At 45.9% G+C, this 22,535-nt stretch overlaps 1 protein-coding gene across 1 annotated transcript in view; it reads left to right on the top strand.

Moving 5' to 3' along the window:
- The first annotated feature begins 4,262 nt into the window (after positions 1 to 4,262).
- LOC135528059 (semaphorin-3G-like) overlaps positions 4,263 to 22,535 on the top strand; it is a 74,450-nt gene continuing 56,177 nt past the window's right edge. The window contains exon 1 of the mRNA XM_064956829.1: positions 4,263 to 4,643. Coding sequence (XP_064812901.1) covers positions 4,532 to 4,643 — 112 coding nt within the window. The 5' untranslated portion in view covers positions 4,263 to 4,531. The remainder of the gene's footprint in view (positions 4,644 to 22,535) is intronic.

Raw genomic sequence — 22,535 nt, 5'->3', positions numbered from 1 at the left:
CCTTCAACCTCATGGCTTGGTTTTTGCTCTGACATGCACTGTCAACTGTGGGACCTTATATAGACAGGTGTGTGCCTTTCCAAATCATGTCAAATCAATTGAATTTACCACAGGTGGAACCTAATGAAGTTGTAGAAAAAGTCAAGGGGTCTGAATAATTTCCAAATGCACTGTAGATCCCTGAGGAGCTCCAGAGATTGTTTCAAAGTCCCCATGGTACTGAATGTTACTGAGAGCACAGGCGACGCTATGAAATGGGTCATGGGGTATTGGGGAGGAAGGGGAGTAAAGGAGAGGCAGCATGGTGAGAGTGAGTGGGAGTGGGAGTGGGACAGAGGGACGAGGAAAATTCTTGGTCAGGAGAGGGTTGAGAGAAGAAGGAGTGTTGTGCAGATAGAAGGGAGTAGGGAGAGCTCAAGACATATTTGAAGGGAGCGAGTGGGAGGAGGATGGGTTCGTGTGGGACAGTGAAAAGGGTAATTATTCCTCAATGGGGAATAAAGCCAGAAAGAAGGTATAACTGGGACTGCTCTATTTCAGGCGAAACCACAATCCACAACTGTGTGTCTGGGAGTCAAAAACAATATCCTCTCAGTCTCAGCGCAGTTAGAAAGGCTTTTCTAATGACATGTACTGTATAGTTAACCGTGTCTTGTCTCTGTTTGTTTCAGTACATGAATTGAAACATGCATTCTTGTAATACAATATGTGTTGTTTTTGACTGAGTATCAGTTGTTCATTCTGACTATGTATGTGAGGCAGTAGTAGCGTTGAGTCTGTTGACTACGAAGCTCCTCCTAGTAAGCAGCTCCCTCCCATGCTGCTGTGTTTAAAGGCACCGGTCAGTGGTCACTGTACAGGTCAGTCTGCAATTAGGGTCTGCTTAGACTGATGCCCTCTGAGGTGTCTACAGGGCTCCTGAGCACCCCTGACAACCCCCAGTGTCAAAGGTAAAATGTAACTAGGGTAGGTCCATGAGCCTGGGGGTTAGGCCCACTGATATAACCATGGCAACCCAGGTGGCTGATAGGTAGGGTGGCAGGTACATTGTCTCATGAAATGTACGAGTTATGCACACAGCAACTTGTGTAGCCATTTTCCCTCAACACATCCAGACCCATCTACAGTCACTCTGCACCTGCACTAAGATACTATATGTATTGGAGGTAAGGTACTATATATATCGGCTCTCCTTCCTGTCCAGACTATAGCTGCACACAGACACACACGCACGCACACACATCCCTCTCTCCTCCCCTACTCTGGAAGAGTACAAAGGATAGGCTGAGGTGAGGCGGACTGTAGAAATAGATTCTAGACTGGTCCCAGTGGAGAGACACAGCCTACTGCTCCTCTCTCCTCACTCCGCTCGGATCCACTTCCACTCCCAGTGTCCACGCGCAGCTCAGCTCCAGAGAGGGAAGAAACATTTATGAACCCCCCCTTCCTGTCTCTAATGGATAGGCTGCCCGCTGGCTGTGGCTCTCCCACCACTGCCTCTTCTAGCGAGCAGAGCAGGGAACATGGAGACCATGCATGGAGGGTAGCGGACAGCTAAGTTAGTATCGTACAGTTATATCACCTTCACTGAGTATGTGGACATCTGAGTGACATCACACTATTTCCAAATCCTCAAGATTTGACCCTCAATACAGGGGCATTGGACGGGAGGAGAAAAATATAGTGAAGAAAATGCGTTAAAATGTTTTAATCAAGAAGCCTCACACTATGATTGTCACAGTTGTATACACTGAACACAAATATAAACAAACATGCAACAATTTCAAAGATTTTACTGAGTTACAGTTCATAGAAGGAAATCAGTCAATTTAAATAAATTCTTTAGGCCCTAATCTACAGATTTCACATGACTGGGCAGGTGCGCTGCCATGGGTGGCCCTGGGAGGGCATAGGCCCAGCCACTTGGGAGCCAGGCCCACCCACTGGGGAGCCAGGCCCAGCCAATCAGAATTTGTTTTTCCCCACAAAAGAGCTTTAATACAGACAGACACGCTCCCTCAAAACTTGAGACATCTGTGACATTGGGTTGTGTGACAAAACTCACATTTTAGAGTGGCCCTTTATTGTCCCCAGCACAAGGTGCACCTGTGTAATGATCATGCTGTTTAATCAGCTTCCTGGTATGCCACACCTGTCAGGTGGATGGATAATCTAGGGCAAAGGAGAAATACTTACTAACAGGGATGTAAAGACATTTCTGCACGGAACTGGAGAGAAATAACATTTTTGTGCAAATGGAACATTTCTGGGATCTTTTATTTCATGGAACATGGGACCAACACTTTATATGTTGCGTTTATATTTTTGTTCAGTATATGTATTATTTTAATTTTATTTTATACTTCACACTTAAGCTTGGAGCTTAAGTATTTACTGTACACTGCATGTGACTTGATAAAAATGTAATCTAAGCACTTGGATAGTATAGTAGGGCATCTGTCATTGCGCAGTGGTTGTTTTCAATATATTTTATGTCATGCGATCTTGATGGTAGGTGCTGTCAGACTTGTGTGTGTGTGTGTTTGCATGTTCAATATGGACTCAGTGTGGCCCGACTGGACATGGAGTGTGTCATAGAGACCCAGACATAATCATTCTCTGTCTCTGTCTCTGTCTCTGTCTCTGTCTCTGTCTCTGTCTCTGTCTCTGTCTCTGTCTCTGTCTCTGTCTCTGTCTCTGTCTCTGTCTCTGTCTCTGTCTCTGTCTCTGTCTCTGTCTCTGTCTCTGTCTCTGTCTCTGTCTCTCTGTCTCTGTCTCTGTCTCTGTCTCTGTCTCTGTCTCTCTCTCTGTCTCTCTCTCTCTCTCTCTCTCTCTCTCTCTCTCTCTCTCTCTCTCTCTCTCTCTCTCTCTCTCTCTCTCTCTCTCTCTCTCTCTCTCTCTCTCTCTCTCTCTCTCTCTCTCTCTCTCTCTCTCTCTCTCTCTCTCTCTCTCTCTCTCTCTCTCTCTCTCTCTCTCTCTCTCTCTCTCTCTCTCTCTCTCTCTCTCTCTCTCTCTCTCTCTCTCTCTCTCTCTCTCTCTCTCTCTCTCTCTCTCTCTCTCTCTCTCTCTCTCTCTCTCTCTCTCTCTCTCTCTCTCTCTCTCTCTCTCTCTCTCTCTCTCTCTCTCTCTCTCTCTCTCTCTCTCTCTCTCTCTCTCTCTCTCTCTCTCTCTCTCTCTCTCTCTCTCTCTCTCTCTCTCTCTCTCTCTCTCTCTCTCTCTCTCTCTCTCTCTCTCTCTCTCTCTCTCTCTCTCACACACACACACACACACACACACACACACACACAATATAAGCAGTTCAACATTCTCTATGACATTCTCAATCATACTGGGGCGGCAGGGTAGCCTAGTGGTTAGAGTGTTGGACTAGTAACCGAAAGGTTGCAAGTTCAAATCCCCGAGCTGACAAGGTACAAATCTGTCGTTCTGCCCCTGAACAGGCAGTTAACCCACTGTTCCTAGGCCGTCATTGAAAATAAGAATTTGTTCTTAACTGACTTACCTAGTAAAGTAAAGGTTAAATTTTTTTTTAAATAAATACTGCTTCTGATCTGGAGGACTCACTAAACACAAATGCTTCGCTTGTAAATGATGTCTCTGTGTTGTCGTGTGGATATCTATACATTTAAAAAAATCTATTGAAAATTCTGCCGTCTGATCTTCTTATTATAAGCAATTTTAAATGATTTATAGTTTTACTTTTGATACATAAGTATATTTGAGCAATTACATTTAATTTTGATACTTAAGCATATTTAAAATCAGATACTTTTAAACGAATACTCAAGTATTATTTTTATTGGTGACTTTCACTTTTACTTGAGTCATTTTCTATGAGGGTATCTTTACTTTTACTTAAGTATGACAATTGGGTACTTTTTACACCACTAATTGTTACTTTGTTCAATATGTTTTTCAGTTAAATGTAAATCCTTTAAGGTCTTCTTGAGATTGCATCACTTTGCCCCAAATATCCAATAGTACTTCTTGCGCACAGACCATGATAATTTATTCGTTTCACTTTATGTTAGGTTAAAATACCTAAACAGACGCAGAGTTTGAGCTTAACTCAATTACAGCCCCTCGTCGACAAAATAATGTAACAAACTTATTTATCACATAGTGTGTAAAGTGGACTCTCTGATGAGCATTTTCGTTGAGAGCGTGTCTGTTGAGAGGCGGGTCGCTTGGAACGCTTCCGTTTGATGGCTGCTGCTCTGTTCTCTTGCTCCTCCAGAGAAAGGCGGGGTTGTATAGCGAAGTCTGTTCAGAGGTAGAAACAAACCCACGCTGTCAAGCCCGGCACAGAGAGAGTGGTGGACCCGGAACAAACTAATATCTGATAAAATTATGCACGGAGTCTAGATACAGGAGTGACTGAGTCCTTCACGTTTATGACAAACAGTTTTATAACTTATGAAAATACAGTGCTACAATAATTTTGAATTTAAATATTCGTTTGTTACAGAGGTGAATTGCAAAACTTCCCAAACTCAAAGATCTATCGAAATTCAAAAGGACATTTCCAAGGATGAAGGAATTATCATATTTCTTCTGCCAGCGGATGATTAGGTTTGCTCTTCTTCTAACAACAGTCTCAGCTACCAAGATGAACGTACCACGACTCAGACTTTCATACAAAGGTAAAATAAATTCAAATACATTAATTTGATCACATTTATGTTTTCTGGTCAGCTATAATGATTTTTTTTTTCAAATGTTTTATTATTTCAACAACGTCTAAGACCTCGATGGGGAGGAACGTTTTGACCGATCTAGGCTTACAACTGGGGAAAAATTAAATTATTATTTTGCCTAATAGTCTATTCATATTCAACTATGTGTCATCATTTGAAAATAGATTTTGACAGAATGCGCACCAGGTGTTTGAACATGTGCATTACTTTTTCCAGGGCGTGTATGTGAATTATAGCCTATTGCTCTGTATCCATTATTAGGCTACCCACTCCCACGTAAGCACCTCAAAGTTGAAGAATGTAGGCTAGTGTGTGTTTGTGTTTGTGTTCGCCTGTGTTTTCGACAAGACACATCACAGACGCCAGGGCTCTCCACAGAGCAGAGCCATTCAAAGCGTGTGAGCCCAATTGTGGGCAACAGTATGAATGTCTTAAAGGTGTGTTGCAAATAATATTGTAGAGTATTATAGGCCTATGCTTGCACAATTCAGACAATGGGATAAAGGCAATTACATATATTGGTGTTAATGAAATTATATTCTATGTGCTGTTGAATTCAATGTAATCTACATAATTTATTGGACAATAAGAAATGCAGTATGTTCTATTGTTCAGTTCATGAGAACATGAGTTAATGTGTAAGATTTTTGAGAACATTGAAAAAAATAAGTAGGCCTAGATACAAAAAAATACAATATTCTATAGGTATATTATAGCTACAAATGTAGCTTCTGAGTGTTTTTAATGCACAGGCCTGTTTTATATAATGTGGACTAGTTAAATATTTTAATTCCTCAGTGTTATAACCTACATCCCACGCACAGGCTTCTTGGGAGGGTCTTGTCAAGGTGGGAAATGATTGTTTAAATATGGTTGATTGTGGTCTACTGTAGGTAGCGAGCGGTTAGTCGAAGCCCCACATTTAGTTTGTTGGTTTTAACGTGGATACATCGCCGACCTTTCTCCCTGAAGGGATTTTTGGTGTATTTTCACCTCCTTGCGGTCTGGCACACCGTGGCGCGCGAGACGTTTATTTCATTCCTGCGCCGCAATTAAGTTTTATAGAGCGAGCGGACACTGCTGTTCGAGACGGAAACCTCTAGGCTCTGTCTTCGCACACTCAACTATGACAATATATGGATTCATAATATATTGTCTAACCACTTACATTCAACTGCTGTTTTATCTGCGGCTCATAGACTAGAGTGGGATAAATCAATCTCACAAGGTTAGAAATGTGGAATTATGGTTGTACATGCCTTGAACGTGTGATACCCCTGAGTATATTTGTCATCTCAGGCTGCCTGTAGTACATGTATATGCTTGATTTGGCGGGAACATAGAGTTGTAATTTCCTGGTCAGTGTTCACAAACATGGCCCTTCTCCAGTCCCAGTGGGTCTGCAAGCATTAGTGATAAAAGTCAAACGGGATTTCCTCCTGTTGGACGAGATGTTTTCAATAGAAAATAATTATCCTCATATTTTCTTTATCCTGTTGCTGAAAAAATGGCACATCTGACTGACTTGTAAAATGTAGCTGGTATTGACTCAAATCTTTCCCCTAGCCAGATCCCACTATAAAGCCCTGAGATATCATCCTTCCCTGGGGATTTAGAGGCAATTTAGAAAAAGGAAAAAAGTGTAATTATCTTATTTAATCAATTAGTATGGGTATTTAATGTAGGAAGGGGTACTAAGCAGCACCCTTCCTCTGAATCACCACTACCTCTCCTTCCCTCCATCTGTTACACCCCTCCTCCCATCTAGTCCTTCACTCAAAGATAATCATCAGACTGTTAAACCTCCAATCGGTCCTTCAGACTAGAGTCCCAGGTCCCCCTAACCCTCCCCTTTACTCCTCCCCCCCTTCACTTCCCCATTCCCCCTCCCTCTCACCCTCTTCGCCCTCTGGTGGTATTGGTTGATGTTGGTATTGGATCTGGTGATGCCCCTGCCTCCTGCTCTGTGTGATTAGTTTCGGGGTCAGGCTGGATGGATGGTTGGTGTCTGAGCAGGCAGTGTTTGTGATGTGAAGTAGGGAACCCTTGGTGGTGGGCTCTTAAAGTGGGTCTGGGTCCCCGGGGATGGGGGTCTAGGGGCCGGGTGTGTACTAGAGGTCTCAGGGGGTGTCATTGTAGCCCCAGGTCTGTTCTGTGTGTGCTGGTGAGTTTGTAGATGGAGCCCCCTGGCCCTCTGTCTCCTCACCTTCCACCATGTCCTCCCTTCTCCCCATCCTCCCCCTCCTCTGCCCCATCAGGCATATGTAGACCTCAGCAGGGTAAATAAACCTGTACACGCTCAAATGCACTGACACAAACAGTCGCACGCACGCACGCACACACACACACACACACACACACACACACACACACACACACACACACACACACACACACACACACACACACACACACACACACACACACACACACACACACACACACACACACACACACACACACACACACACACACACACACACACACACACACACACACACACACACACACACCTATCTCACATGTACACAAGCACAAATACACACATAAACACAGGGCTCCTCATCTTCATCCACTTTGAAAGGATTCAATTTGTTTCCAGAGTACTGCAGATGGAGAGGCTGTTTGTTTTAATTCATTAATGCGTTTGTTTTTACAGTGTTTCCCAGATGTTGTTGAGGGGGGATTGAGAAGGAGTTGAATAATCTGTCATTGTCTGGAGATCCAGAGGCTGGAACGTTGGGTGTTTCCATCCCTCTCTCTCTCTAGCTCCCAGACTTCTGCAATAATCTGTCATTGTCTGGAGATCCAGAGGCTGGAATGTTGGGTGTTTCCATCCCTCTCTCTCTCTAGCTCCCAGACTTCTGCAATAATCTGTCATTGTCTGGAGTTCCAGAGGCTGGAATGTTGGGTGTTTCCATCCCTCTCTCTCTCTAGCTCCCAGACTTCTGCAATAATCTGTCATTGTCTGGAGATCCAGAGGCTGGAATGTTGGGTGTTTCCATCCCTCTCTCTCTCTAGCTCCCAGACTTCTGCAATAATCTAGAAACATAAGGCAGAAAAAGGGGTCTCAGAAAACAATCCAGTTGACTCATCACACCAATTAACAGCATATTGTACAGCTCCGAGAGTGAAATACGGAGTAAAACCTTTTGGTGTATGACAGAGATTGACAGAATTGGAGTGGACTAGCGCCTGCTGGCATTGCCTCTCAGCTCAACTCCAGGAGTGTGTTTAGAGTGTGTATCCATGAAAATTGTCATTATGGAATAACTTTAGGAAAGCAGAAGCTCAAGAAAGTCTGAGGAGTTGTTCTAATTAAGCAATAAAGCCCGAAGGGATGTGGTATATGGCCAATATATTACAGCTAAGGGCTGTTCTTAGGCCCAGAGGTGCCTTATTACGGTTTTAAACTGGTTACCAACATAATTAAAACAGTAAAAATATATGTTTTATCATACCCTTGCTATACGGTCTGATATAGAGCTCACACCACCCAATTTATATAGACTGTCTACCATTGAGTGGTGGATTGTTCTAGAATGTCCATCAACAATGTCTGTGTTTTCCAGTATCTCAAAAAACAAGATGTCTGCCTTGCTGCTGCTATGCAGGAATGGTGACAGTAGCAGGTAGCTATCTGCTAGACGCCCGACACCTCAGCGCTGTCATCTCTTCTCTTATCACACTCTGTGACGCTCTCACACGTGTGTGTCTGGTGTCTGAGCCCTGATAAAGTGTCACCATGTCTGCCACCTCTGCCGTAGCACTCTGAAGTTACAGCTCCCAGACGACAATACCGTCAGATCACACAGCACCGACAGAGGAGTGGAGAGAGGGAGAGGAACACATGAGATGTGTGAGAGAGGAGAGGGGAGGCTGGGAAAATATAAGAGAGAAAGAAAGAGCCAGAGAAAAAGTTCCACTTGTCAGACCTATGGAAACTCTCCGGACTCTGGCAAACCAATTGTGTTTTTCTGTATGCCTATAAATGAAATTACAATGAAGTGATGTTGAGGAACACATATTTATTGTCAGGACAGATCATTTGACGTGGAACCAGAGGGTTTTTGTAATGCCTCATCAAGTCAGTGAAAGCAGGTAGGGTTATGAACTCTACGCAACCTCTCCTCAGACCCCCTCTACTACTCAGACCCCCTCTACTCCCAGCACCCCCAATATCTCCCAGTCCCAGTAAGGGCATGTCAGTGTGACTGGGAAGTAATGATTACACAGTCATGGCTGGAGCGCCATCATGAGAGACCCATGGCTTTCTCCAGTCCAGTGGTGACTATCACTGAGAGCTATACACGGCCTCTAATTAGGTAACGTGCCTTTCTCCCCCCGTTTCCCTTGCTCCTCTTCCCATATTGTCTCATCTGGTCGGGGTCTGGGCTTTTCGGTCTGTAATGGCCAGGTTCCGTATTGAGTGGAGAGTGATCTGATGTTGAGATGTTTTCAGTGTTTAGATTTGGTTCTGATAAGCTACAGTTACTGTACTGTGTTGGTCTATCCAAGTCACTAAGGGCTAACTCTGGGCTTTCCCATACGTTTAGCCATTCTGTTTGGAGTCATGTCCATTTTACTCATTGCACGCACGCACGCACGCACGCACGCACACACGCACACACGCACACACGCACACACGCACGCACACACGCACACACACACACACACACACACACACACACACACACACACACACACACACTCACACTCACACACTCACACACTCACACACACTCACTCTCTGATAGACTCATCTCTTGGTCTGTTTCTTTAACCTCTCTGTAGATCATTGTCTGTGGAACCATTAGGGTCCAGCTGAGCCGCAGCATTTAACAAACTAAAGCAGCACCATAGAGAACAGCTGGGTCAGTGTGGTAGGCCTCTACAGGCCTGGCTCTATATGAGGACTGTGTGTGTGTGTTAAGGGAATGTTAGGGAAAAGAGAGGGATTGATGAATGCATGAATGGAGAGGATGGTGGTATAGCGATGGAAGGAGGATACAAGGAGGGCTAGCAATGTGTGTGTGTGTGTTGGTGTGTGTGAGAGAGAGATTGTCTGTGCAAGTCTGTTTGTCTATATACACACTATACATTACAGCATAAGTCTCTGTGTATCATCTGTATTTTTGATTGTGTGTTTGCGTGTGTATTGTATATGTGTATAAATCAGTGATGTGTATAAACGCTGGATTACTGAGGACACTGTATTGAAACCATCATGCAGCCATCTTGGTACTCCTCCTCAATTATAAAAAAAGTGTTTGGAAGCTATAGAAAAACATTAATTAATGTCTAAATTAGTTTTTGACACATCCTTCCTGTTTGCCCCTGTCCGGGGGTATCATTAAATGGGGCCACAGTGTCTCCTGACCCCTCCTGTCTCAGCCTCCAGTATTTATGCTGCAGTAGTTTATGTGTCGGGGGGCTAGGGTCAGTTTGTTATATCTGGAGTACTTCTCCTGTCTTATCCGGTGTCCTGTGTGAATTTTCGGTATGCTCTCTCTAATTCTCTCTTTCTCTCTTTCTTTCTCTCTCTGAGGACCTGAGCCCTAGGACCATGCCTCAGGACTACCTGGCATGATGACTCCTTGCTGTCCCCAGTCCACCTGGCCGTGCTGCTGCTCTATTATTTGACCATGCTGGTTATTTATGAACATTTGAACATCTTGGCCATGTTCTGTTATAATCACCACCCGGCACAGCCAGAAGAGGACTAGCCACTCCTCATAGCCTGGTTCCTCTCTAGGTTTCTTCCTAGGTTTTGGCCTTTCTAGGGAGTTTTTACTAACCAACGTGCTTCTACATCTGCATTGCTTGCCGTTTGGGGTTTTAGGCTGGGTTTCTGTACAGCACTTTGAGATATCAGCTGATGTACAAAGGGCTATATAAATAAATTTGATTTGAATTTGATTTGATTTATTTTATTATATTACAAACACCTTAATGTGAACATTTAAATGAAATTATTAGAGACTACTAATGTTACTATCCCCTAACCTTAACCCTTAACCACACTGTTAGCCTTATGCCTAACCCTAATCTTAATCTAATATTTTTTTTGTTATAGACTTTGTGGCTGTGTTAACTAGTGGAAACCCCTAATTCTATGCTTTACAGATGGAGACTGACTGTAGCTCCAGATTGGATTAGATTTAGGCTGGTGACGCCATTACAGTTTGTTGCTACTAATTCACTGTTTTAGTCAGACTCAGACATGAGGTAGCTACCACCATAGCTGAATCCATTATTTAGTTTTGCCCTATAAAATACAGAATATATTTGTATGAGCTACGAACTAACTTGAAAATCCAACTTGTAGTCTAACGTTAGCTAGCATGTAGCTTGCTAGCTAGCCTGCCTCGCTACTATTATCAAATGATAACGTTATATAACCAACAGTATCTCTTTTCTTTCAAGGGCCAGATTAATCGATTCCACTCAATGAAGGGAACCAAAGTGGGAAGAGGGGCAATTTGCACGTGGAGCTTGGCAAAAGGGGGTATGATTTCTTGACATCACTGAGGATGTCAACTTTATGACCAAAATTATCCTATCTACACTTTGTAGTCAATTTTGACACTAGAATAACTGTTTCTGACTCGTATCGATGCCACATAGACCTTTTTAAAGGGATTAGTTCCTGTTTAGGTGCAACTCATTCTTTAAAGGTGATGGATGCCAGGGATTTGATGTTGGCTCTCGGTTTCTTCATAAAAGGCTCTCCCTCTCCTCGTCTTGGGTAAACAGCTCAGACCTCTGCATATTTCATCATATTTCATTGGAGAGAAAGAGAGAGCAAGAGGTCCTGCTTGGCCCGTAGTGCAGGCAAAGAAAGAAGGAGGGAGAAAAGGTCTGGAGTTTGAGGAGGAGGGAGGAATATTTACTTTAGGCTTTCAACCTACAGCAATCCCTGCATTCACTGTTACTCAGTGAGGAGTGAGTGGGGTTTGTATATTTTCTGACTGCTGGTGGGATTGGCCCTTTCTGCCGTGGCTAGTTGACCCGGTGAGAGAGTTAGTGACAGGGCTACAGTTTCAACTGGGGTCGCAGGGCCGTGGTCCTGGGGGTCTCATTGGGCTATGGTACTGGGGGTCTGGGGAGCTGGAGGGAGGTTGGGGGGGTAGTAGTATTGATAAGAATGTCTAAATGCAAGATGGTCCTGTACATTTACCCCCCCTTACTACTGTAATCACATTGATTGAATGTCACATCTATTTCTCTGATTCTCTGATTTCTCCTATTGGCTGATGTTCAGTGCAGTAAACACAGGAAGCCGATAATATTATTCTTGCCTTTTGGCAAATGAAACAGAGGATTGGTAGAGTGTAAGGAAGGTCCTGTGGTCTCAGTGTGTTGGTCTGGGTGAGGCTACGTGTGTGGGTGTAATGTTGAGTATTGTAGAATTAGATTGGATGAGGAATTAACTTGGAGTCTGTCTGTATGTTGTCTCTGTGCGTGTGTGTGTGTGTGTTAGTCAGTTAGTGTAATGTGTGTGTATATACATGTGTCTACCCGTGTCTTCGCACTAGAGATCCAGAGTTGTGTGGCTGTGGGCCAGTGAAAGGTGAGCAGGAGAAAGCGTGGGGTGATGGGAACCCCCTCTGAGAGCGTTCACAGTGCACTGGGAACAAAGTTAGTGTCGAATTTGGACACAGACTTTGTTGGGACACGGACTTTGTTCCTCGTGCGCTGTAAACGCTCTCAGAGGAGGTTCCCATCACCCCACGCTTTCTGGGGCGGCAGGTAGCCTAGTGGTTAGAGCAATGGGCCAGTAACCAAAAGGTTGCTAGATCGAACACCAGAGCTGACAAGTTAAAAATCTGTTGTTCTGCCCCTGAGCAAGGCAGTTAACCCACTGTTAGGCCGTCATTGTAAATAAAGAATTTGTTCCTCACTGACTTGCCTAGTAAAATAAAGGTTTAATAAAAAATTGTCTCAGCAATCAATTCATTCCACCCTGGAGCTGTTGACAGGAAGTGCCAAGAGCAACAACGCCCGCTGCATTTGATATAAACTCAGCAAAAAAATAAATGTCCTCTCGCTGTCAACTGCGTATATTTTCAGCCAACTTAACATGTGTAAATAGTTGTATGAACACAGCAAGATTCAACAACTGAGACATAAACTGAACATGTTTCACAGACATGTGACAAACAGAAATTGAATATTGTGTCCCTGAACAAAGGGGGGGGGGTCAAAATCAAAAGTAACAGTCAGGATCTGGTGTGGCCATCAGCTGCATTAAGTACTGCAGTGCATCTACTCTTCATGGATTGCACCAGATATGTCAGTTCTTGCTCTGAGATGTTACCCCACTCTTCCACCAAGGCACCTGCAAGTTCCCGGACATTTCTGGGTGGAATGGCCCTAGCCCTCACCCTCCGATCCAACAGGTCCCTGACGTGCTCAATGGGATTGAGAAAGAGGGCTCTTCGCTGGCCAACACTGATATTCCTGTCTTGCAGAAAATCAAGCACAGAACGAGCAGTATGGCTGGTGGCATTGTCATGCTGGAGGGTCATGTCAGGATGAGCCTGCAGGAAGGGTATCACATGAGGGAGGAGGATGTCTTCCCTGTAAAGCACAACGTTGAGATTGCCTGCAATGACAACAAGCTCAGTCCGATGATGCTGTGACGCACCGCCCCAGACCATGACGGACCCTCCACCAAATCGATCCCGCTCAAGAGTACAGGCCTCGGTGTAACGCTCATTCCTTCGACGATAAACGCAAATCAAATTAAAGTTTAGTTGTCACATGCACCGAATACAACAGGTGTAGTAGACCTTACAGTGAAATGCTCTAACCAATCGTGCGGGACAACAAAAAAAGGAAAATAAAAAGTGTGTGTGTAGGTAAGTAAAGAAATGAAACAACAGTAAAAAGACATTTGAAAAAAGAGTAGCAAGTTACAGACACCTGTTAGTCAGGCTTATTGAGGTAGTATGTACATGTAGGTATCGTTAAAGTGACTATGCATATGTGATGAAGAGAGAGTAGCAGAAGCGTAAAAAAAAGGGGTTGTCGGGTGGTGGGACACAATGCAGGTAGACCGGTTAGCTAATGTGCGGGAGCACTGGTTGGTCGGGCCATTTAGGTAGTATGTACATGAATGTATAGTTAAAGTGACTATGCATATAAGATAAACAGAGAGTAGCAGCAGCGTAAAAGAGGGGTTGGGGGGAACACAATGCAAGTAGTCCCGGGTAACCATTTGGTTACCTGTTCAGGAGTCTTGTTGGTAAAAAATGTTGAGAAGCCTTTTTGTCCGAGACGTGGCACTCCGGTACCACTTGCCATGCGGTAGTAGATAGAACAGTCTATGACTGGGGTGGCTGGGGTCTTTGACAATGTTTAGGGCCTTCCTCTGACACCGCCTGGTGTAGAAGTCCTGGATGGCAGGCAGCTTTGCCCCAGCGATGTACTGGGCCGTACGCACTACCCTCTGAAGTGCCTTGCGGTCGGAGGCCGAGCAATTACCGTACCAGGCAGTGATGCAACCGGTCAGGATGCTCTCGATGGTGCAGCTGTAGAACATTTTGAGGATCTCAGGAACAATGCCCCATCTTTTTAGTTTCCTGAGGATGAATAGGCTTTGTCATGCCCTCTTCACGACTGTCTTGGTGTGTTTGGACCAATCTAGTTTTTTGTTGATGTGGACACCAAGGAATTTGAAGCTGTCAACCTGCTCCACTACAGCCCCGTCGATGAGAATGGGGACGTGCTCGCTGCTCCGTTTACTGTAGTCCACAATCATCTCCTTAGTTTTGGTTACGTTGAGGGATAGGTTGTTATTCTGGCACCACCAGGCCAGGTCTCAGACCTCCTCCCTATAGGCTGTTTCGTCGTTGTCGGTGATCAGGCCTACCACTGTTGTGTCGTCATCAAACTTAATGATGGTTTTGGAGTTGTGCCTGGCCATGCAGTCGTGGGTGAACAGGGAGTACAGGAGAGGACTGAGCACGCACCCCTGGGGAGCTCCAGTGTTGAGGATCAGCGTGGCAGATGTGTTGCTACCTACCCTCACCACCTGGCGGCGGCCTGTCAGGAAGTCCAGGATCCAGTTGCAGAGGGAGGTGTTTAGTTCCAGGATCCTTAGCTTGGTGATGAGCTTTGATGGTACTATGGTGTTGAACGCTGAGCTGTAGTCAATGAACAGCATTCTCACATAGGTGTTCCTTTTGTCCAGGTGGGAAAGGGCAGTGTGGAGTGCAATAGAGATTACATCATCTGTGGATCTGTTTGGGCGGTATGCAAATTGGAGTGGGTCTAGGGTTTCTGGGATGATGGTGTTGATGTGTGCCATTACCAGCCTTTTAAAGCACTTCATGGCTACGGATGTGAGTGCTACGGGTCTGTAGTCATTTAGGCAGGTTGCCTTTGTGTTCTTGGGCACAGGGACTATGGTGGTCTGCTTCAAGCATGTTGGTATTACAGACTCAATAAGGGACATGTTGAAAATGTAAGTGAAGACACCTGTCAGTTGGTCAGCACATGCCCGGAGCACACGTCCTGGCAATCCGTCTGGCCCCGCAGCCTTGTGTATGTTGACCTGTTTAAATGTCTTACTCACGTCGGCTACGGAGAGCGGGATCACACAGTCGTCCGGAACAGCTGATGCTCTCATGCATTCCTTAGTGTTGCTTGCCTCGAAGCGAGCATAGAAGTGATTTAGCTCGTCTGGTAGGCTGCTATTACAGGGCAGCTCGCGGCTGTGCTTCCCTTTGTAGTCTGTAATAGTTTGCAAGCCCTGCCACATCCGACGAGCGTCGGAGCCAGTGTAGTATAATTCAATCTTAGCCCTGTATTTGCGCTTTGCCTGCTTGATGGTTCGTCGCAGGGCATAGTGGGATTTCTTGTAAGCTTCCGGGTTAGAGTCCCACGCCTTGAAAGCGGCAGCTCTACCCTTTAGCTCAGTGCGAATGTTGCCTGTAATCCATGGCTTCTGGTTGGGGTATGTACATACAGTCACTGTGGGGACGACGTCCTCAATGCACTTATTAATAAAGTCAGTAACTGATGTGGTGTACTCCTCAATGTCATCGGAAGAATCCCGGAACATGTTCCAGTCTATGATAGTTTAGCATAGTTTAGCATCTGCTTCATCTGACCATTTTTTTTATAGACCAAGTCACTGGTTGCTTCCTGCTTTAATTTTTGCTTGTAAGCACAAATCAGGAGGATAGAGTTGTGGTTGGATTTACCAAATGGAGGGCGAGGGAGAGCTTTGTACGCGTGTGTGGAGTACAGGTGATCTATAATTTCTTTCCCTCTGGTTGTACATTTAACATGTTGATAGAGATTTGGTAGAACTGATTTAAGTTTCCCTGCATTAAAGTCTCCGGCCACTAGGAGCGCCACCTCTGGGTGAGTGGTTTCCTGTTTGCTTATTTCCTCATACACTTGACTGAGTGCGGTCTTAGTGCCAGCATCTGTCGGTGATGGTAAATAAACAGCCACAAAAAGTATAGCTGAGAACTCTCTAGACAAGTAGTGTGGCCTGCAGTTTAGCACAATATACTCTACTTCAGGCAAGCAAAATCTAGAGACTTCCTTAGATTTCGTGCACCAGCTGTTGTTTACAAATATGCAAAGACCGCCCCCCCCCTCCCCGTCTTACCGGAGTGTGCTGTTCTACCCTGCCGGTGCAGCGTGTATCCCGTTAGCTGAATATCCATGTCGTCATTCAGCCACGATTCCGTGAAGCATACGATATTACAGTTTTTGATGTCCCGTTGGTTGGATATTCGTGATCGTACCTCGTCTAGTTTATTGTCCAGCACGTTGGCGAGTAATATTGACGGTAACGGCAGCTTTCCTAGTTGCCTTCTGCTGGTCCGGACGAGGCATCTGGCTCTTCTTCCTCTGAGTCGCTTCCTTTTGCGAATAATTGGGATGTCTGTCCTGTGGGGTGTTTGGAGAATATCGTGTGAGTCCTGCTTGTTGTTGTTGAAGAAATCTTCATCTAATCCGAGGTGAGTGTTCGCTCTCCTGATATCCAGAAGCTCTTTCCTTCTGTAAGATACGGTTGCAGAAACATTATGTACAAAATAATTTACAAATATCGCGAAAACCACCCACATAATAGCACAATTGGTTAGGAGACCGTAAAACGGCGGCCATCTCCTCCGACCATCACCCCTGGTGAGACAAAACCACGACTCGTCAGTGAAGAGCACTTTTTGCCAGTCCTGTCTGGTCCAGCTACGGTGGGTTTGTGTCCATAGGCGACGTTGTTGCCAGTGATGTCTGGTGAGGACCTGTCTTACAACATTCCTACAAGCCTATTGCGGACAGTCTGAGCACTGATGGAGGGATTGTGCGTTCCTGGTGTAACTTGGGTAGTTGTTGCCATCCTGTACCTGTCCTGCAGGTGTGATGTTCGAATGTACTGATCCTGTGCAGGTGTTGTCACATGTGGTCTGCCACTCCGAGGATGATCAACTGTCCATCCTGTCTCCCTGTAACGCTGTCTTAGGCGTTTCACAGTACGGACATTGCAATGTATTGCCCTGCCCACATCTGCAGACCTCATGCCTCCTTGCAGCATGCCTAAGACATGTTCACGCAGGTGAGCAGGGACCCTGGGCATCTTTCTTTTGGTGTTTTTCAGAGTCAGTAGAAAGACCACTTTAGTGTCCTAAGGTTTCATAACTGTGACCTTAATTGCCTACCGTCTGTAAGCTGTTAGTCACTATCAGTTAGTGTCTTAATGACCATTCCACAGGTGCATTAAGCATGGGAAACAGTGTTTAAAACATTTACAATGCAGATCTGTGAAGTTATTTGCATTTTTTACCAATTATCTTTGAAAGACAGGGTCCTGAAAAAGGGACGTTTCTTTTTTTGCTGAGTTTAGTTATTGATATTTATAGGATACAGATGCACGAATGCGCGCACACATATAAACACACACACACACACACACACAGTGATCACACACACTGCGATATCTCAGCACTTCTGGCGATTACATAGGCCGCCGTTAACTTATACTTGAGCTAATACTCCATACAGGCCACGTGTGTGTTAATTAAGAGAGTAGCTCAACATGGTGTGCTGCCTGCCACTGATAGGGAGAGTCAGCTGGTACAGGGGCCAGGGAGACTGCCTGCCTACTAGTGTTTACGAGGGAAATTTCTTCATTACAGAGAGAGAGAGGAGGAGGGAGACCTTCTCAGCAGGGTCTGACAAGACTAGCTTGGACTGGACTGGGCATTCCAGTACCCCTCTAGACCCTCCAAAAGTGGCCTGGTTCTGACCCACCTTGTTGGGAAGCACTAGAACATTTGACAGATGATGGACCATTCTATTGGAACGTATCATCACAAGCCTGTCCCATTTCACGGCCCTCCATACCAGCCATTCCCAATTCAGCCCTAATTCCCCCATAATGCCAGGTTTAGGGTGTTTTATGAGCACTGTGTGTGAACCAGTAAGGTTTGGACTGAGTTTTGGGTGAAACCTCACTCCACTGTGAAAGTCATTGGCAAAGTTTACAGTGTCCTAGGTTGTCCTTCTGTTAAGGGGTTGATTGAGGTCTGGGATGCTGAGGTCACCCTCTACCCCCCTCTCTCCCTCTCCACCCTTTTCTGGTTGGCTCTATAGGGGGATCGTGTGACCCTGTCAGATAAGCGTCCTGAGACGATTAATAAAAGAGATTTTCCTGTGTGTGTGTGTGTGTGTGTGTGTGTGTGTGTGTGTGTGTGCGTGCGTGCGTGCGTGCGTGCGTGCGTGCGTGCGTGCGTGCGCGCGTGCGCGCGTGCGTGCGTGCCCAGTGGATCCCTTCAGACAGAGCCCTGGCAGTGGTGTGAAGAATGTACTACAGCTCGACCTCGACCGAATCCACAGGGACGACTTATGTCTCCACTGAGGACCTTCACAACACTATGTGAGGTCTTAGACATAGAATGTCTAAATGGGTTTTTAAGAAGCAAAAAAACGAGCTTAGAAGTTGAGGGAAGGCCCAACGCACCTTCAATGTGTACATTACTCTCTCTGTCAAACAGACACACAGGCACTCCCTCACACATACTCAGTGTAGAGCTTCACCATATAATGTCATAGAAAGACCAGGTCCATACCAGTCAGTAGTAACCCAGAGTATTGTGTCACCAGCCAAGACAAACACCTGACTTCTGTCGCATAGACTCAAGTAGCCATAATAGACCCCATAGAGATTCAGTCTCCATATACTGTGGAAGAATCTCGTTTGCATTCTCCTTGCATCCTCTCTCCTTTCTTCTCTTCCCCTTCTCAAAACCCATTGGAGGAGAAGCTCCAATGGGTTTTGAGAGGGGAGGGACCTCTGGCATTCTCAACCAATGGGTTTTGAGAAGGAGACGAGGAGAGAGGACCTAAGGAGAATGCAGTTGAGATCTTCCCTGTAAAAATGATCTAATTAGGAAAGAACAGCACTGGGGATGATACACAGCACTTATTTTTCTGGGAGAAATTGTTATTTTCCTGTTTGTCTGTGTGTCTGTGTGTGCGTGCAAGTTTGCTTACTTGTTTGTGTATGATTCTGTGGTCGGTTATATATGACAGGCCCGGAGATGGTAAAGGACGCGTGGGCAGAAAATACAGGGCTTTCATGTGTCAGGCATCTGTGGTGTGGCAGGTGGACACAGATAATGGTGGCAGCCAAGTGAGTCCCCTGTGGGTCCGTGCACAGAGGAGGGGGTGGGTAGTCCAGACAATGTGGAAAAGATGGAGGAGGAGGTGGGAGGGTTGATTTGTGTGTAGACCCAGATTCCTGCCATTCTTGGCACACAGCAATAATATACAGCAGTGCTAAAACAAGGAACACTGGCCTGGGAAGTCTTTTACAGTTTTGTCCAACTGCTTACACTCCTTCTTTTTCAAAACTCTCACAATTCCCAAAACTGCACACACAAAATGCAAAATACCTCACATCTCCTTGAAAATGTAACACTGCATTCAAAATGCCATAAACACATGTCAGAATGAAGCATTTGCATCAAATGGCAAACACTGCTTTCATAATAGTACATTTTTGGATATACCATGTAAACACTGTTGTTCTAAATCTAAAGTTCTTTCATAGGCTTATATCTACATTTCAATACAATGTTCTACAGTGAAAGTAATCAGCTGAGAGGGGTAACAAGTACCCTGTAAACACCAAAGCAATGTAGAAACAGAAAATATTTATTAGGCCGAACATTACTGTTGTATACAGCAGCATACAACAAAACCATAAACATATGGGGGGGGGGGGGGGAAATCACCAGTGCTAAGCTACGCTTCATCTCTTCTCCGGCCTGAGTCTGGCCACAATACTTCGTCCACATCACAGGATAAGTTTTCTCTTGCCAAATGGAGGGAAGTATCTCCTAGCGTGGTGTATCCAACCTTGGACAGAGGCAACCTCTATGTCCCCACATGGAGGGAAGTATCTCCTAGCATGGCGTATCCAACCTTGGACAGAGGCAACCTCTATGTCCCCACATGGAGGGAAGTATCTCCTAGCATGGTGTATCCAACCTTGGACAGAGACAACCTCTATGACCCCACATGGAGGGAAGTATCTCCTAGCATGGCGTATCCAACCTTGGACAGAGACAACCTCTATGTCCCCACATGGAGGGAAGTATCTCCTAGCATGGTGTATCCAACCTTGGACAGAGACAACCTCTATGACCCCACATGGAGGGAAGTATCTCCTAGCATGGTGTATCCAACCTTGGACAGAGACAACCTCTATGACCCCACATGGAGGGAAGTATCTCCTAGCATGGTGTATCCAACCTTGGACAGAGGCAACCTCTATGTCCCCACATGGAGGGAAGTATCTCCTAGCATGGCGTATCCAACCTTGGACAGAGACAACCTCTATGTCCCCACATGGAGGGAAGTATCTCCTAGCATGGTGTATCCAACCTTGGACAGAGGCAACCTCTATGTCCCCACAAGGAGGGAAGTATCACCTAGCATGTCGTATCCAACCTTGGACAGAGGCAACCTCTATGTCCCCACATGGAGGGAAGTATCCAACCTTGGACAGAGGCAACCTCTATGTCCCCACATGGAGGGAAGTATCACCTAGCATGGCGTATCCAATCTTGGACAGAGGTAACCTCTATGTCCCCACATGGAGGGAAGTATCTCCTAGCATGGTGTATCCAACCTTGGACAGAGACAACCTCTATGACCCCACATGGAGGGAAGTATCTCCTAGCATGGTGTATCCAACCTTGGACAGAGACAACCTCTATGACCCCACATGGAGGGAAGTATCTCCTAGCATGGTGTATCCAACCTTGGACAGAGACAACCTCTATGTCCCCACATGGAGGGAAGTATCTCCTAGCATGGCGTATCCAACCTTGGACAGAGGCAACCTCTATGTCCCCACATGGAGGGAAGTATCACCTAGCATGGCGTATCCAACCTTGGACAGAGGCACCCTCTATGTCCCCACATGGAGGGAAGTATCTCCTAGCATGGCGTATCCAACCTTGGACAGAGGCACCCTCTATGTCCCCACATGGAGGGAAGTATCTCCTAGCATGGCGTATCCAACCTTGGACAGAGGCAACCTCTATGACCCCACATGGAGGGAAGTATCTCCTAGCATGGCGTATCCAACCTTGGACAGAGGCACCCTCTATGTCCCCACATGGAGGGAAGTATCTCCTAGCATGGTGTATCCAACCTTGGACAGAGGCAACCTCTATGACCCCACATGGAGGGAAGTATCTCCTAGCATGGCGTATCCAACCTTGGACAGAGGCAACCTCTATGTCCCCACATGGAGGGAAGTATCTCCTAGCATGGCGTATCCAACCTTGGACAGAGACAACCTCTATGACCCCACATGGAGGGAAGTATCTCCTAGCATGGCGTATCCAACCTTGGACAGAGACAACCCCTATGACCCCACATGGAGGGAAGTATCTCCTAGCATGGCGTATCCAACCTTGGATAGAGGCAACCTCTATGTCCCCACATGGAGGGAAGTATCTCCTAGCGTGGCATATCCAACCTTGGACAGAGACAACCTCTATGACTCCACATGGAGGGAAGTATCTCCTAGCATGGCGTATCCAACCTTGGACAGAGACAACCTCTATGACCCCACATGGAGGGAAGTATCTCCTAGCATGGCGTATCCAACCTTGGAAAGAGACAACCTCTATGACCCCACATGGAGGAAAGTATCTCCTAGCATGTCGTATCCAACCTTGGACAGAGACAACCTCTATGACCCCACATGGAGGGAAGTATCTCCTAGCATGGCGTATCCAACCTTGGACAGAGACAACCTCTATGACCCCACATGGAGGGAAGTATCTCCTAGCATGGCGTATCCAACCTTGGACAGAGACAACCTCTATGACCCCACATGGAGGGAAGTATCTCCTAGCATGGCGTATCCAACCTTGGACAGAGACAACCTCTATGACCCCACATGGAGGGAAGTATCTCCTTGCATGGCATATCCAACCTTGGACAGAGACAACTTCTATGACCCCACATGGAGGGAAGTATCTCCTAGCATGGCATATCCAACCTTGGACAGAGACAACCTCTATGACCCCACATGGAGGGAAGTATCTCCTAGCATGGCGTATCCAACCTTGGACAGAGACAACCTCTATGACCCCACATGGAGGGAAGTATCTCCTAGCATGGCGTATCCAACCTTGGACAGAGACAACCTCTATGACCCCACATGGAGGGAAGTATCTCCTAGCATGGCGTATCCAACCTTGGACAGAGACAACCTCTATGACCCCACATGGAGGGAAGTATCTCCTAGCATGGCGTATCCAACCTTGGACAGAGACAACCTCTATGTCCCCA

Source organism: Oncorhynchus masou, chromosome 33, assembly GCF_036934945.1.
Source record: "Oncorhynchus masou masou isolate Uvic2021 chromosome 33, UVic_Omas_1.1, whole genome shotgun sequence".
NCBI classification, from domain to species: domain Eukaryota; kingdom Metazoa; phylum Chordata; class Actinopteri; order Salmoniformes; family Salmonidae; genus Oncorhynchus; species Oncorhynchus masou.
Note: the sequence above shows the minus strand (reverse complement) of the source record. Positions and strands in the feature narration are given on the sequence as shown.